At 41.0% G+C, this 16,450-nt stretch overlaps 2 protein-coding genes across 3 annotated transcripts; both read right to left on the bottom strand.

Annotated features, from left to right (window-relative positions):
- Positions 1–273: 273 nt before the first annotated feature.
- On the bottom strand, positions 274–3,989 carry glod5 (glyoxalase domain containing 5). 2 transcript variants are annotated; one of them, XM_034092535.2, is made up of 4 exons: positions 3,743–3,989; positions 3,067–3,222; positions 1,197–1,352; positions 274–1,032 (listed from the first exon to the last, which is right to left on the bottom strand). In XM_034092535.2, exons 1-4 carry the CDS (start codon positions 3,899–3,901, stop codon positions 880–882), a joined length of 624 nt encoding a protein of 207 aa, XP_033948426.1. In that variant the 5' UTR covers positions 3,902–3,989; the 3' UTR covers positions 274–879. The 2 variants fall into 2 exon arrangements, with proteins under 2 accessions (XP_033948426.1, XP_033948428.1); XM_034092537.2 differs by having other exon boundaries at positions 3,067–3,219.
- Positions 3,990–5,113: 1,124 nt separating this feature from the next.
- On the bottom strand, positions 5,114–11,781 carry rlim (ring finger protein, LIM domain interacting). The gene is made up of 4 exons (XM_034092534.2): positions 11,625–11,781; positions 10,228–10,462; positions 8,607–8,720; positions 5,114–8,522 (listed from the first exon to the last, which is right to left on the bottom strand). The coding sequence occupies exons 2-4, from the start codon at positions 10,397–10,399 to the stop codon at positions 6,649–6,651; spliced, it is 2,160 nt and encodes a 719-aa protein (XP_033948425.1). The 5' UTR covers positions 10,400–10,462; positions 11,625–11,781; the 3' UTR covers positions 5,114–6,648.
- Positions 11,782–16,450: the final 4,669 nt, after the last annotated feature.

The following is a 16,450-nucleotide window of genomic DNA, read 5'->3' as shown; positions in this document are numbered from 1 at the left end:
TAAACAAACTACAGCAGGGTCGCTGCTTCAACGTCACACCAACTCAAGATCCATATAAAAAAATACAGATTCAAAATTGCACAAGTTGAAGCGTTTGTTTCAACAGTTTGCAGGAGGCAGGTACTTGCTTTCAAGCAGAACACGGGGGAAAACAAACTTAGGTGCACAGAGGTGTTTGATAATGTCTTCACCATGGAAACCTTTGATCTCTGGGCTCACACACAGGTGTTATGATTAGCTGCTCAGCACAGAAACAAACACTGACAAACAGACTGGAGTTTAAAGACTGTCTCAGCCTATTATTTTCTGTCTGATGGAGACTTCATACTGACTTTAACATGTTCCACATATGTTATACATTATTGGTGACGTATGGTTTTAGTTCAAAAGTTTGCAGTTAAAATATTCTGCTGCTTTTCAAAGCGTTTTTACTTTATTTTCTCTGCTTAATACACATTCATTCACTACTACTTAAATGTAATATCTAACTCCTTCAGCCTACTTTCTGCTACAGAAACCATTCAATTATTAACTTATTCAGCTATTTCAGGACATTGAGGCTATACATCTTTTTTAAACCTTTTATTTTTAAATGTTAAGCTTCTTCACTATTTGTCCTACTCTTCCAGTTTAACTGACTTTCAAGTTTTCAACAAAGTCATTGCAATGCATTTGAGCTGTAACAATTTTGATTCAAATCATTTCACTTTTCTGCATTTCTCCGCTAAGTTCAGCAACACACTTACTTTTTTTTTATAGCTAAAAGCAGCTACAGAGACCATTCAACTAAAAAAATATTCAGCTTTTTCAGCTAAATTCAGCAACAAATGTACACAGTTTACAGCATTCACACGCATTTTCAGGAGGAAATGCAATTTTCTAGTTGTACTTAGTGGATCCCTCTGGAGTCGACTGGTTATAGTTTGAAACTTCGATGAGGTTGTGGTCTGGATCTCTGAAGTACAGAGACGTGATGGGCCCCGCAGCTCCACTCCTCTCCACCGGTCCCTCCTCTATCTCCACCCCACAGACCTGCAGAGAAGAAGAGACAACAGCAATTGACGCTGAGCATTTCAGAGACACCCAGAACGGTGAGCAAATGTGATGCACATACAACTAGTCACGTGGCTTTAAAGGTGTAACCATCTTAAAATATTTAAATTGGCGTTATTAATTCAAGAGAGTCTGTAGGAAACCTTCAGATGTGAAGCCACTGTAGCGAGGGGGGTTTTGGTGATGAGGCACAGGTCCGCAGAGCCTGACGTTGGATGCTTGGCTTTGGGCTCAAACTCCTGACCCAACTGGTGAAGGTTAAACTTCTGCTGCCCAAAACCCAGGGCCTTACGATCTCCCTTGAAAACGCAGAGAGAGCAGGTGATGTGGGAAAGCTCAAAGCAGCTCATAGTGGGAGTACATAACAATAGAGACACTTTCAGCTGACATACAGTCAAAGCCTGCCATCTAGTGGATGTTCTCTCAAACCAAAAGCAGACAGTATTTCACCTTAACTAATCACTACATAAACAATGCATGGATAATGATAATACTGACACATTAAATGATTAGAATTATTAACACTAAATTGATCCCCAGGAGGGGAATGGGGTTATGTTATAGTGGTGTCTATTTGAAATGAATAAGAATATAAATTGTACGTTAAAATTGTGAATGAAGATATTGCATAAACTATATTCAATTAATTAGCAATACTTAATCTGACTTACAATGAGTATGCCTACTAAAACCATTACTACTACTAATACCTGCTACTACTGTTACTGATACTACTATAACCATTACTACTACAACAGAAACAACTTTGTTTCTATAGGTAAATACACATCTGAGTTGACAAATATGACATGTGGGGTTCCTCAAGGCTCCATCTTGGGGCCTCTTCTCTTTAACATCTACATGCTACCACTGGCTCAGATAATGAAAAACAACAAAATAAGTTACCATAGCTATGCAGATGACACACAAATTTACGTAACAATTTCACCAGGAGACTATGCTCCAATTCAAACACTGAGTAAGTGCATTGAACAAATCAATGACTGGATGTGTCAGAACTTTCTCCAATTAAACAAAGATAAAACTGAGGTAATGGTTTTTGGAGCCAAGGCAGAACGTATAAAAGTTAACGCTGAGCTTCAGCCTGCAATGTTCAAAACAACAGATAAAGCCAGAAATCTAGGTGTAGTCATGGACTCTGACCTGAGTTTAAACAGTCACATTAAAACAGTTACTAAATCAGCCTACTATCACCTAAAGAACATATCTAGGATTAAAAGACTAATGTCACAGCAGGATTTGGAAAAACTTGTCCATGCCTTTATCTTCAGTCGACTCGACTACTGCAATGGTGTCTTCACAGGTCTCACTAAAACAGCTATGAGAAAGCTGCAGCTGATTCAGAACGCCGCTGCTCGAGTCCTCACTAACACTAAGAAAGTGGATCACATCACTCCTGTTCTGAAGTCTTTACACTGGCTTCCTGTGTGTCAAAGAATAGATTTCAAAATACTGCTGCTGGTTTATAAAGCACTGAATGGTTTAGGCCCAAAATACATTTCTGACCTCCTGCTAAATTATGAACCATCCAGATCTCTCAGGTCTTCAGGGACTGGTAAGCTTTCTGTCCCTAGAGTCAGAACTAAACATGGAGAAGCAGCATTCAGTTATTATGCTCCAAATATCTGGAACAAACTCCCTGAAACCTGCAAGTCCGCTGCAACTCTGACTACTTTTAAATCCAGGCTGAAGACTTTTCTTTTCGTCGCTGCTTTTAATTTAACTATTCATATCTTAGACTGCACTGTAACTTTTATCACTGTAACTTTTATCCATGTATTTTTTCTTTTAATGTTTATTTTATTAGCTTTTCTTTTCAATGACTGATTTTAAATGCCATTTTCTTAATGTCTTTCATTTTTTGTAAAGCACTATGAATTGCCTTGTGTTGAAAAGTGCTATATAAATAAACTTGCCTTGCCTTGCCTTACAACCATTACTACAAACAAAAATAATAATAGTACATCTACATTTAAAAAGCACATTGCAAACCTTGAAAGTGATTACTTCCATGCCCAGAACTGAGGTATAAAAGTTGATGGTGTCTGGCACACTTTTCACAGTCAGAACCAAATGATCCAGGCGGCTCACTTCAACAGGACAACTTGTTTTGAACCTGACAAAGCCAAGTGTTTGGATGGAGACCTGCTGTAAGAGATAACACAAATACATTCTAGGGATTAAACAACAACTTTACTGGTTAATGCTATTCAAGATTAATAAAACATTCTATATTGGCTACATGTAGGCTATAACAAGATAATACAAAAACATATTGTCAAATTAAAAAGCCATACATTAAAAATAAATTATCTGGGCATTTTCATTTGTATGTTTGTGACATGTACCTTTTTGACTGTGCAATAAAAACATTTTAAATCAGAAACAGCGTCGCAGAGTGGTGACAATGTAGCCTACGGCACAGGACCAGAAATGTGGATTTAGCAAAAACGTTGATGTAGACCAGCAACACGTTTAACAATCATATCATCATAATAATTTAACAGTCTATTGTATGAACCTATTTTTCGGTTATTAACATACCGAATTATCTAAAGGGAAGTCTTAACTGCTGGTAGCTACTTCTGCCTTTACAAAGTGAGACGCGAGTGGTAAGTAGTGGGAATACATTTAGCGGTTAAATTAGCAGATAATCTCAATAAAGTACCTTTAAAACGTTCCTCTGAAAGTAAAATAAACGACCTCCAGCTGTCCGCAGCGCCATCCTTGCTGTCGTCTGCGGGTTGGAGCACTTCCTTGTTGTTGCACCTCTGTGTGTGAACCAGCTGGAACTGGCCGACACAGAGGAACCACTGAAGAGAGGCATTTACAAACTCTGATCAAAACTACAACCTTTCACTAACATACTTTTCCGGAGCACGTCTCTATCGAAAAGACACCTATGAACAAATAAAACATGTTTATTAAGTTTTACATTGGATTTTCACAAATCTGCCAGTAGGCGGTGCTAGTACTTACACACTTTCACAGATGCAGACCAAACGCCAGTGGTGGAAAGTAATAAAGTACATCTACTGAAGTACTGTACTTAAGTTCAAATAAGAGTTATTTGTTCTTAACGTCAGGTTTTCTATCTTATGCTACTTTATTCTTCTTTACTAGGCCCACAGCTTTGAGGAAAATATTGAATTTTTAACTCCACTTTTACTTTAATTTGATAAATTAAGTTACTTTGCAAATTCCTATTGTACAAAAATCTAACGGATAGATGAGTCCAGTTAATCCCATACAAAGTATCCTAATTTGTATATTTTGTACATTCTGGGGCACTGTGGCATTAGTACTGAAGTAAAACACGAGTATTTGTTCCACCACTACCAAATGCATCATAAAGAAAGATGTAGTACAAATGTTGTATTGTGTAATATGTTATGGTCTGGACATTAAAGGTAACACAAACCATGCTCTGCTTCCACTCCACACCATCATTCAAAGTCATGATTTTGCCTTGGATTAAAAAATGTTAGAAACCAAATATAAAGCGGTAGGAAAAACATATCAATGAACATCTCAACTCGTCATATCAAAATAAACATGAAAATAAAAGTATATTTAGACTGTTTAATATATAAGGTAAAAGTAATAATATAATTATTGTGTGCACCTGAATGCAGGATAAAATTACCAAGCAGCAAAGTACGTGTACAGAATGCATACCTGCTAATGCATTTTGTAGCATATCAACGTGTTTAATTCAGCGGTTAGTTTCATTTAACACCCAGTTAACATACTGCACTGGGTGACACAGAACAAGGCCAAGACTAAGGAATGGCCTAAGAGGGAACATACATTTCATTTACATGTTTATGGTATATATAACAATGACAACGTCTTGCATTCAAACTTTTCTGTCCCACAGAGGGAAGTAATAATTGTGGCAAAGACATCAAACAGTGGAACAAGACACGTGACAGGATGGCATTCATTGTGATGCCCATTACTCCTTTAGCCAGTGTTCCTGTTCATCGACAGTGCTATTAAAACCTACAGAACTTCTAAATAAAATAACTTCAACACATTTTAAAAGGTAATAAGTCTTCATTTAAGATTTTAGCCATTAACAACAGTTTTAACAATAGCATACATTTATATCATGGTTTGTATTTCCCTACTTTCACTTTAGCATGTATTGCACACTGATATGGAGCATCTGCTCATGGGGTAGAAGGAGGCAAGCATTAGGACTTTCTACTGGAGCCTTATTAAGACAGAAGGAAAATAGTGTGAATGTTTTCAGACTTAGTTGGCATCTGAAACTCAAATCTTTGGGTTAATAACTTAAGTTGGACCTCCGTGTAGAGAGATCTATTCTGGCTGAGTTGACAGTTCAAGTGAATGTGTGGTCATTTCAATCTATGCGAAAAACAACTTAGTTAACTTACTTCATTGGTCAATAATTAAAGACAATCCAATGTGTAAAAATAAAAAGGATCCGATCTGTAGATAATGGATGACAGCACAACAAGATTGTGAAATCATAGTTGTACATTAAAAAGCAAACAATCTTTTACATATGGATGAAGAAAGCAAAAGAAAGTATATCTAAGTATTTCGACATGTCATGCCTGTTAGTAGGCCTATAGTATTTTTAAGTTGGGAAAATTCACATGCCAACAACTTAATATCAACCCAATATCTACTACCAATATTGAGACACCCCTAATTTCTGGTATTACTGCTACTTAATCATTTTTAATAATCAAGAAAATAAAGATACTATATGATTCCAAAATAAAACTCACACTTTGATAAGGTAGCCTAGGTGGATTTATCTTTCCCTTATGTCTGTACAACATTCTTTTTTTAACCTTTCATGGTATATGCCACTCCAAAAGAGTTGCTTCTTTCTGGTAAACAAGAAAATGAGAGTACACGTCACACTGTAAATGGCAAACCAATCAATGTCCTACAACCTTTGGACATCACAATCTTTAAATAATTCTGCTGTTTGCATTGATACCTCCAATTGGTGCAACAGTCAATTTAGGGATGCTCTGATAGAGAGTAATTGCCGCCAACTTGACCGTAATCTTCATGAGATAATTTACAATCCAAAATCAATTCAATAATACAAAGCATGATTCAAAATTATTTTTACAAGCTTATTTACAGCTAATACTTTGAACTGGTGTAACTAAGAAGTGCACCAATACCCAAATTCTGGTATATAAGGCGCCATTTAGGAGGTAATAGAAAAGAGCAGATGTGCCTGAACTACCTGCCGGTGTGCAGCATTTATAACCAGGGGGTCTTTAAGAGATACCGAGCCGCCTGTGTGCATGGCTTTATGCACTGCCACAAACTGCTCGGTCACTACAGGTGGATTCAAACAGCATGCATTGCTTGTGACTAACTTTGGACTGCAATTATAAATGTCTAACTAGAGACTGAATATGTCTCGATGTCACTGTATGGAGCACCCCAAAACAAACCTGTGACTGCATTATGATTTAAACTCACAAATGGTATGAAGGAAATCCATTTCAACAGTGGAGAAACATTTCCTCAAATCCTCTTATGTACTTGGGACAAAAGGCCTGCAGTCTTTTTGAGCTACACAACACTCTCTCTGTTGGCTGACACCAAGACAGCACTGCGGCAGATGGGGCAAGTGGAGTTTTCAGATAGCCAGCGATCAATGCAGTGCACATGGTACTCATGAGAGCAGGGCAACTTACGTAGCTTGTTACCTTCTGCATATTCTGTTATGCAGACACTGCAAGTCTTCAGGGCATCACTCTCACCAAAATTGCGCATTGAGAGGTTGTCAATCTGCTCTATGGTCAGCCCTTGGGGCTGGTCCTCATCGTCATCATTTAGAAGAAAGAAGTGAGCAAGCCGCAAGAAAGGCAATGAGCTGGGCTCCGCTAGGCTGATAGGTGGTAGTGGTCTAACCCTGCCAGCTGAGGCAGGGGGAGCAGTGACAACACCCTCCTCGGTATCAGTCTCAGCTGTCCTTGCTCTGACTCCTGCAGCTACAGGGGGTTCTTCCACATCAGCAACAGGAGCCGCAGCAGGATTGGCTTCTGGGTTGTTGAGGGCCTCAGCCAGATCTGCAGGTGTGGTGGCTCCACGGTTTGAATCTGACGAATCGGAGTCTGAGTCCATGAGGTAGCCGAGTTCACCAAAACCAGTCATTATTTGCCTAATCATAGATTGGAGAGCCATCGAGGTGGCCTCCCCCAAACCGGCATCAGAGATTCTTCGGATAGGGATGCGAATAGTGCTGACGTAGGTCCTCACCCCAGCACGCTCAGAGCGTGAGAAAGTCCTGCGAAATCCACCACGCTCACTCTCATAAAGAAATGTGTTGTTTGAGTTCTGGGAGCGTGAACGGGTGCGGCTAGCAATGCTGTCTCTTTGCCGATATTCGCCTGGACGCACACGACGCACCTGGAGATCAAGCATAATGGTAGGGGGACGGCGCCCTGCTGCGGCCCCTTCCCCTGCAGCGGCCCCTTCCCCTGCAGCAGCTTCTCCTTCCTGAGCTCCTACAGGTTGGGCCTCTGGGACCACTTCTGCACTAGCCCTAGATGGCTGAACATCAACATCAGCAGTGCTTTGCCTAGAAAGAACGTGTTGTCGAGTCCGTGAACTGCCCTCCACTTGAAGCACAGGGGGAGCATTGGTGGCAGGGTTGAGGCCTTGAGTGCTGTGAGCATGACGTGGATTCGGGAGGCCATCCAGGCGATCCAGGTTGAGAGGGGAGCGGCTCCTGGCCGTGCGCGCCCTGGTCCTGCGTGGTTCTGGACTACGGCTGCGGGCTCTCCGCTGTCCTCTGCGTGGAGAAGGAGAGAGTGGGGGTTGTGGTGGTTGTACCGGCAGGGCGGCAGTTGAGAGGAGAGGTTCTCCTAAAATCTCTTGTGAAACAACTTCTTCTAGTTCAGGCTCTGGTTCAGGTTCTGGTTCCTGTTCTGGTTCCTGCTCTGGTTCAGGTTCCTGCTCTGGTTCCTGCTCCGGCTCTGGTTCCTGCTCCGGTTCCTGCTCTGGCTCTGGATCCAGCTCCGGCTCCGGCTCTGGCTCAGGCTCGACTATCAAAGCCACTTCCTCTACAACCGGTTCTTCCACCACGTCAGTCTCCATGGGTACCTGTGGTTCAGCCTCCACCACAAGTGGTTCAACATTAGACACCATTTCTTGACTCTCTGGGGTTTCTTCTGAAGTTGCCTGCGGAGTTTCCTGTGGAGATTCGTGTGGAGATTCCTGCTCCCCTTCAGCAGCTGCCTGCTGTTCAGCCAGGTTGCGGTTCACACTGATTTCCAGACTGAAGCGGAAATCCCCACTGTTTGGGTTGGTCTGGCTCACAGCCCGCCATGACTGGTTTCCACGATGACCAGTTCTGGTTGTGTTGCCTGTGCGCCTCACTGTGTTCAGCCAGTCTAAGAGACTATCCCCATTTGCAGGATCCTCCGAGTTTTCTGGTGGTTCTGTAATAAGAGGAGAAAACAAGCATTAAATTAAGTCTACATTTGACAGTAAATCAAAGAAGAAGAAAGAAATGGCAAACTTACCAACTGGATCCACTCCACTTTCAGTACTGGGGGCACTAGGGGTGCTATTCGGCTGCTCTGGACCATCCTTGATTTGCTGAAGTCTACTTAAAAGTTCGTCCTGTGTTACCTCTCCTGAAAGAGACATTGCAAAACAGAATAAACAGTCTGTTAATAAAAACTCTGAGAATGACATTGTTCATTGTTAAAATGTGTTATTAAGCCAAGTAGGATTGTGTTGAAAACCAGTCGCTAACTGTCAAGATCAAATAGCTATTTTTCTGCAGGTTTAAAAAAGGATTTGTTTATGAGTGTTTAGCATAATGGGACGGCGTTAGTCTTGTTCCCTGACTCTACTACCCGGTAGTACATGTTTTTATAAATTCATAATAAATGGGGATTTATACAACACTAATTAAAACGTCTTGATTTAAGTGTACTTTATCTATATTAACACTTTTGACTAGCATCAGTTTAAAACTGGAACGGAATGGAATTCTATACAGCTTAAAGAAAAACAGAAAATAGTAAGAAGATAAAATCACAAAGAGCTTTAATGTACACAAGTACTTGGTAAGATCCTTTGCTGGCAGGCAATCGGTTTGTTTTGACTAGTTATGATTTGATTTCACTAAGAGTACCTGGAATGTACAAAACACTGATACACAGCCTTATCTTTGAGTTGCTTAGTCAGTGTTTCCCACAGAATTTGATTCTATTTGTGGGGGCACCGCACCACACACCCCCCCCCCCCCCCCCCCCCCCCGGCAAGAAAAGCCAAAGGCGAGTGAGTGAGACACACCGGAGTTGAGAATCTGTGGGGTTTATTCTCCCAAAAATATAATTTAGGCATTTAGCAGACGCCTTATTCCAAAGCGACTTACAATGACCAATTACAGGGCTAAGTGCCTTACTCAAGGGCACACTAATAGTGGTGTTCCAGGCGGGATTTGAACTCGCAACCTTCCGATCATCAACCCACCTTACTATCCATTAGACCACCAAAATAAAAATTATAAATATATAATATTTTTTTATTTTTGTATGAGATCCATTTGTGGCGGACGATATTTCATTGTTGCGGCCCACCACATATAAATCAATGTATGGGAAACACTGTTAGTATTATCTTGTCAACATTTGTTAAAACCTGCTCTAAGGTCATCGAAGTGAAACAGAGAGACTTAAACTCCTTTTGCAACCAACAGATTATGCGGAAAGCAGAGAGCATTCCGGCCTCTCCAGGTCATGTTCTTGCAGATTAATTTCATCTGTTGCCATCGGGCGTAGATATGTTTTACCTGCTCTAAAGACAAATCGCTTTTCAAAATCATTCATCCCCTCTGCAGTCAATTTTTTAATTCTTGAAAGTCTTTTTAACTTGATTATTTATTTATATATTATTGTGATGCTATTAACTATTTATCATGTAAATTGGAATGATCCACGTCTCTGCTCCCGGGTGTATCTGTGTGTTTTCTTCCTGTATGTTCTTGCCTGTGTACGTCATGTACACAGACAAGCTGCTCATAACTAATTGCACCTTGCGGGATTAATAAAGTTGTTGATTGATTGATTTCCACTGTGAACTGTAAAGGTCACAGGGCTACAGGCTGGTGTAATTATATTAGAGGTTCATTACCTGGGGTGCCTAAAAGATTGTTGTCTCTCATGAGCCGATAGTCCTCATCACTGAGATTGTTGACAAACTGGTAGAAGGCCTCCTCCCTGCCCAGGCGGTCCAGCTGCCTCCTGCGCTGAGACTCTGGCTGCTCCCCGCCGCCGCTCTGCTCGGCACTGTCGGACCCCTCCATTGAACCAGAAGGGAGGGAGGTGAGGGATGCTCTCCAATCTTCAGCAGGATCCAGCTGCTGCAGCTAAAAAAAGAAGGAGAAACGTTTACAGATTTATATTTAATAACAATAAGGTTAAGGTTAGTTTATTCATGTAGCACATTTCAGAGACAAAGGCAATTCAAATTGCTTTACATAGGCAATAACAAATAACACATAACAAATACAAACTAAATACATTGAATAAAAGAGATGGAAATCAAGAATACTAGATTATGCAACATTGATTCATAAAAAGGCCAAATGTCTCATCACACTTTAACTTTACACCTTAAAGAATTTCCACTTTGTGTACAACCAGGAACATTGTCCTCAGGGTAAAATCCCTGGTCAAAATACTGCATCACATTGCGACACGCTTAATATTTGTGAATATGGCCCCAGTAGCTAATGTTAGCTTGGTTTACATCCACTGGTTAACAACAGAGTGTAATGCTGATTTACTATAAAAACAACACCAGCTAGCTGAGACGTTACATCCAAACTGACGTATACAGAACGTTTCCTGAGCAACATTGAACAGGTGGCTGTTTAATATCTACATTTCCTTTGAATAATTGAACGGTTTATGTATCTTAAAGTCCTATGCAAAAGCAGAGTGTTGGTCAAAGTCGAGATAAAAACAAAATGGCACCATCTAGCTTAGCCTACGCTAGCGAGCATTGTACACGGTTTCCAACACTGACAACTTCAACTACTATTAGCTATGAAGAATCACCCACCATGTCTGTGGTAAAATGCGAACAAATAATCGACTGCTGACAGTGAGTCTGAAACCATGTGTATCGTCGGTTCAAAACAAGCTTCCCGGGTGACCAAACATCCCGGTTGTGTTGAGCTTTCACTTTGCTAAAGCTAGTACATGTCCAACATTAGCCAGCAACTTCGTGATAAGTGTCCTCAGTTACATTTCTTTGACCTAATTTCGCACAAACTGCTGTTGTAAGGAAACATGGCATTGCCTTGCTTTAAGTCTTTTATATTGTTACTGGGGGGGGGGAAACACGAGGGTTTTATTAAAAAGACATTAACGCTACTGTTAGCATCACCGCAAGCTAACTAAGCTAGCGACGTCAACCAATGACGTTCACAAGCAATTCACAAACAAGCTAAAATTAGCTAGCTAGTGAAAGCAAAGGTAATCACAAGTAATATACAGTCTGTCACCAAATCTCTGTTACATTACCTGTTCAATTATGTTAATAGCAGTGTAATTGTACTTCCAATTTGTTCTATTGATATTCTCTCAAAAACGCTCCACTGTTAAGCTAAGTGCGATTGCAGGATTCCATTTTCTTTCTTTTAGGAAGGCTACAAAGATCTTCCGGAAACCGGGAACAACGCAAAGATATTTCCCTAAATTAGGCCTCACAGGAAGAAACAGGCGCTGCATAACGCGGTTTGATCCAATCGAAGCGCAGGAGGCTGGGTGAGTTGTACGTGGGGCTGCCTGAAAGACTAATTTCAGGGCAGAAAAACAACTGCTGTTCTCAGAAGAGCGTTAGAAAAAGGATGTTTGTGTTGCACAGTGTGGCACTGTTCAGCTGTAGCGTCACGATGCGGCTGAACATGCAAACACTCTTACCTCCTCTTAACATTGTGCATCACTAACACAATTAGAGAATACATCTTAAAATATAACACAACGAACATGTATTACATAACAAACATGCATATTTCAACTTTTCAAGAAGATTGAATACATCTGTTTTATGGTGGCCAATATTGAATTACACGTTGGAAAGACATTTGAGAATTATCGGTGTGCAAAACAACATATTATGCACAAAATAAAAGTCAAATATATGATTGCTTTATTCAAAAGCAAGGATACCAGTGTATTCACTTTTCCCCTTTTATTATTACCATCTTGTGTTGTGTTGACTTTTGTTTGCTTTTTTGTATTAATTTAAAATGGTATGGCTGATCGTTTTTACATTTGCTTTATAACACACGTAAAAGTCTTACCTTGAGCAATTCAAGCTAAAAATCAATGTCATTCAAAGGCTTTAGAAAAATATTCTTTGTCCATAACCATGCTTGACATTCAACCCCAAGTACTTTGCCGTACTTCCCAGCACTTAGACCCCGTTTACACGAGGACGAAACGGGTTGTATCCGCATAGTTTCTCTTGTGTATAACCCTTTTGTTTACACGAGGCGCAGTGGCGGTTCTAGACCAATTTGACTGGGGGGGCCAGGCTGGGGCCAGTTATGTTCTGAGGGGGGCACAAAAAATGCAGGATGAAAACGACAAAGACAATATGAAGTAATTGCGCATAAGAAAACAATGCAATACTGTTATTGGTATTTGTTTCAGTACACATATTTATTTCAGATACTTATAGTTACAGTTTTTACGCTCTAATGCAGGGGTTGGGAACATACTTGCCAACCCTCCCGATTTCATTGCCCTCTCCCGGTTTCCTCCCGGGGTCATATTTCTCCCGCATTTCTGACAAAATCAGATTTACTCAGGACTGTTTCCACTCAGACTTTAATACAGCTACACCATTGTTTGGTTTCCATGGTAGCGCGTCTCTTTAGTAGCGCGCAACTCAAAGTCTGAGAGGGTGAGGAAGATAGTCACAGAAAACAGAACAAGAATCGACAACTCGACCCTCTGCTCACTCCTTTCCTGTAAAATACAGGTCCAGCCCACACATATGCTCAGTGGCGACTGGTCATTAGGGGCAGGTGGGGCACACCCCCACCTAGTGTCAGCAGAAAGTATTAAAAATAATGATTACAAAAAAATGCAACAAAAAAAAAAATATAAAATATATTTTAAGATCATGTTTAATCATCTGATTCGTCTGTACATTTCTGTTTTAGTCTGTGTTCTTCTAATTAGTGTCTACAGTGTGTGCCTATTGAGCTATTTAGAGCCATGTGGGACAAAACCCGATCCTGCCCCTCCCTCCCTCTCCCTGTTTAAGTCAATGGTGACTGTAAAAACTACACTGCGCATGCTCAGAGTATTGTCCTATTTAATGTGTGTGGGAAAAAAATAATGACCATAGGGGCATAGTGCTGCCATCCCCACCATACATCATCTCACATAATTCAGAGCTGATTAGTTGTAAGTACGTGTGCCGCGAAAAGTGTGGTGTGTGAAGAGGAGACGAGAGAGCTGCAGTGACACGTCCTAAAACCTGGAAGTAAACTGCGCATGGCTTCCCTCGACAAAAAGGCAATGATATTTCTCCATAGGATTTTAGAAAATAGCTCAAAATAAGATCTGTGGGATACAAACCTGTTAGATAAATGCACGTTTTGTTCAGCCGGATAATATCCACATGTCTACCCTACTTTTATAATTTTCGAATCATAAATCTATTGATTAGATTAGATTTATGATAGACTTTTGAAACTACAAGAAGATAAGGAGGACTTTTACAAAAAAGTAATAGAGATTTTTGTCCAGAAGGATAGGCAAATGGACTTCATCTTCATGTCAAGGTAAGACTGCAATTTTATTGAAAATGGGATCTTACTAAGAGAGAACAATTAAATATTTAAATGATAAAATTACATGTTTTGGGTATCCTTCTGTTGAACTGTCTGTTTAAAATTAATTGAAGCATCAGACAAAAAAAAGCTTTTGAAAATAATATTATATTTTGATTTAGGTCAAAATATAATATTTGTAAACCTGAAGAGTCAGTGCCAGTGCCTCACCAGCCATGAACCTCACTGCAGAAGCTTATATATAGACATCTAAGTTTTTTGTGCCCCACCACTTTTGTACATATAAAAACGCCACTGCATATGCTCCATCAGAGATCAGCTGCTGGGCTCAGAAGAGGGGGAGGAAAAGAGAGGCTCCGTTTATTATTCTTATATTATTATATAGTCGTTATCAATTTGTTTTTAAAGCTCAATAAATAACAAAGAAGACCTCTGACCGGCACTTTTCTAATTTTGTACGGAACATTTAAACTTTAACGGATATGTTGACCAGCAAAACAAAATGTTAACGGAAACTCTGCCGCATAGTCCCCTCGTCCCTTGGAAGAGGCGGAGAGGTGGGTGTTTTTCATCTGCTGGTGGACTACCGGAGAGATTTAAAGCAGATGCACATGCTGTCCACCGTGGAGAATAAACAGAAGGGCAACCAGGCAACCATGCTCCGGGGTCTTCTTCGCTGCTTTTGGTGTATTTTGTGGCGGCAGCAGCGCCACTTACAGGCCTGGCATATGTACTACAGCGTTTCCAGCGGTCTCGTGTGAACGGACACGTTAAATGAATCGAATGCGTGTGAACGGAAGACTTTTTTAAAAACGCATACGTGTGTAAACGCAAACGTTCCTGTGTAAATGGGGTCTCAGTTCCCCCATGGAACTAAAGAGCAGATCGCGTTCACACCAAGCCCCCAGGAAGTGCGCCGGACTCTGATGAAAAAATTAGTTGTGGCCAAACGGCAGTACTACAATTTCCATATCAGTCCGTGACGTCACTGGGCCCAGAAAGACTTTTCCCCATTGACTAAAAGAGACGTTTGTATCTTTATTTAAACTACCCAGTATGAACTATTTTATAGCCCTTATTAGAATCATTAGGTCCTTAAAGTTGTAAAATGCACTACAAGCCGAATCTAGATTTATTTCCTCTCTCCATTCACTCTACTGAGCCGAGAGTGGGAGCTCCGGGGCGGGGCTTAAGGGGCGCATGTTCTGTGAGCACACATAGAGAGGCGAAGTCCCTCCCTTTCCGGTGGACCTCCATGGGACCTTATTTCGGGAAAATTATGTATTGAGGTAGAGAGAGAGAGAGAGAGAGAGAGAGAGAGAGAGAGAGAGAGAGAGAGAGAGAGAGAGAGAGAGAGAGTGCCAGCAGGGACCGTGTTGTTAGCATCTGGTTAGCTAGCTGCACTAACGGACGTAAGGAGCTGTTTGTTCCACAATAAGCTGTCCTCTCAGACTGAGAGACTCAGGTGAGCTAAAGGACTCTCTGAGTGTTTAGATAGTTAACTTTAGTCTAAATTATCTCAGTGGGTCTCAAACGGTTTGGTCACAAATTATTCAACAGATTATTTCCACGGCACACCTTCATATGATCATTATGGTTATAAAAAAAAACAAGAGAATAAAGGAAAAACAGTTATGAAATACTATATGGCAGTAAAAGAAGAATACAGTTTGAAAGGGGAGATTTGTAAAATATTCATAAAGAAAAAGAACATCTGCTTACAGTTGTGTTTCATCTGGGTGTTGAGAGATGTATCCATAGATCTCTTAATGTTGCTCTCAAAGTGCACCAGATTGATGCTTTTAACTTCAATATTTAAAAAAAATCTTCCCGGGGGAGCATCCACCAGGACCCCCTAGAGGAGGTGAGGTCTGCTCCCCACTCGTAAAAAATAGCACTTTACCCCTGCCTATATGTCGTGAGCTGATTATGGAGCCTTCATTGTTTACAGTCGCGGGTGTACTGTGTGTTTGCGTGTGGGGAGTGTTGCAGTAGAACATTCCACTGTAGCGCCCCTGGTGCTCGCGCTTTTGTGCGTGCTCTATAGTGCCCGTAATAGTGTTCACTGGAGTCCAGCACCTCAGCACCCCCACTCAAAATAGAGACATAGACTTTACTTGGGCGGACCGCCCAGGTATATTAACGGCCGCCAAAGTATAATTCGTTTAATTTTTTTAATCCGTCCGCGAGCACGATGGCATCTCCGATCTCTCGATCTACCACTCGCTATCGCGTGAAGGGTCTGTGTAACGGAGGTGATCTCTGGGCCCATAGATCTCGGCCTCCGTTACGGGTAATATAGTACTAAAAACATTGCACAGAAAGCATGCGAATATATGTAATTGATGTAAGTTTGTCTGTCTCTGTTTCCTGGTTTCATGTTAAAAGTGTTCCCCTTCCCCCATGTCTGTGGCTGTTCATTGTGTGCACCTGGTGCCCTGTGTTGTCTCCTCCCCCCCACCTGTGTTGAATTGCTGATTAGTGTGTGTATTTAGGGTCTGTTGCCCTGTCTGTTTGGAGGCTGCTAGTGTGGGTGAGATC

Source organism: Pseudochaenichthys georgianus, chromosome 10 (assembly GCF_902827115.2).
Source record: "Pseudochaenichthys georgianus chromosome 10, fPseGeo1.2, whole genome shotgun sequence".
In the NCBI taxonomy this organism is placed as follows: Eukaryota; Metazoa; Chordata; class Actinopteri; order Perciformes; family Channichthyidae; genus Pseudochaenichthys; species Pseudochaenichthys georgianus.
The sequence above is the reverse complement of the archived record's forward strand: the minus strand, read 5'-3'. Positions and strand labels throughout refer to the sequence as shown.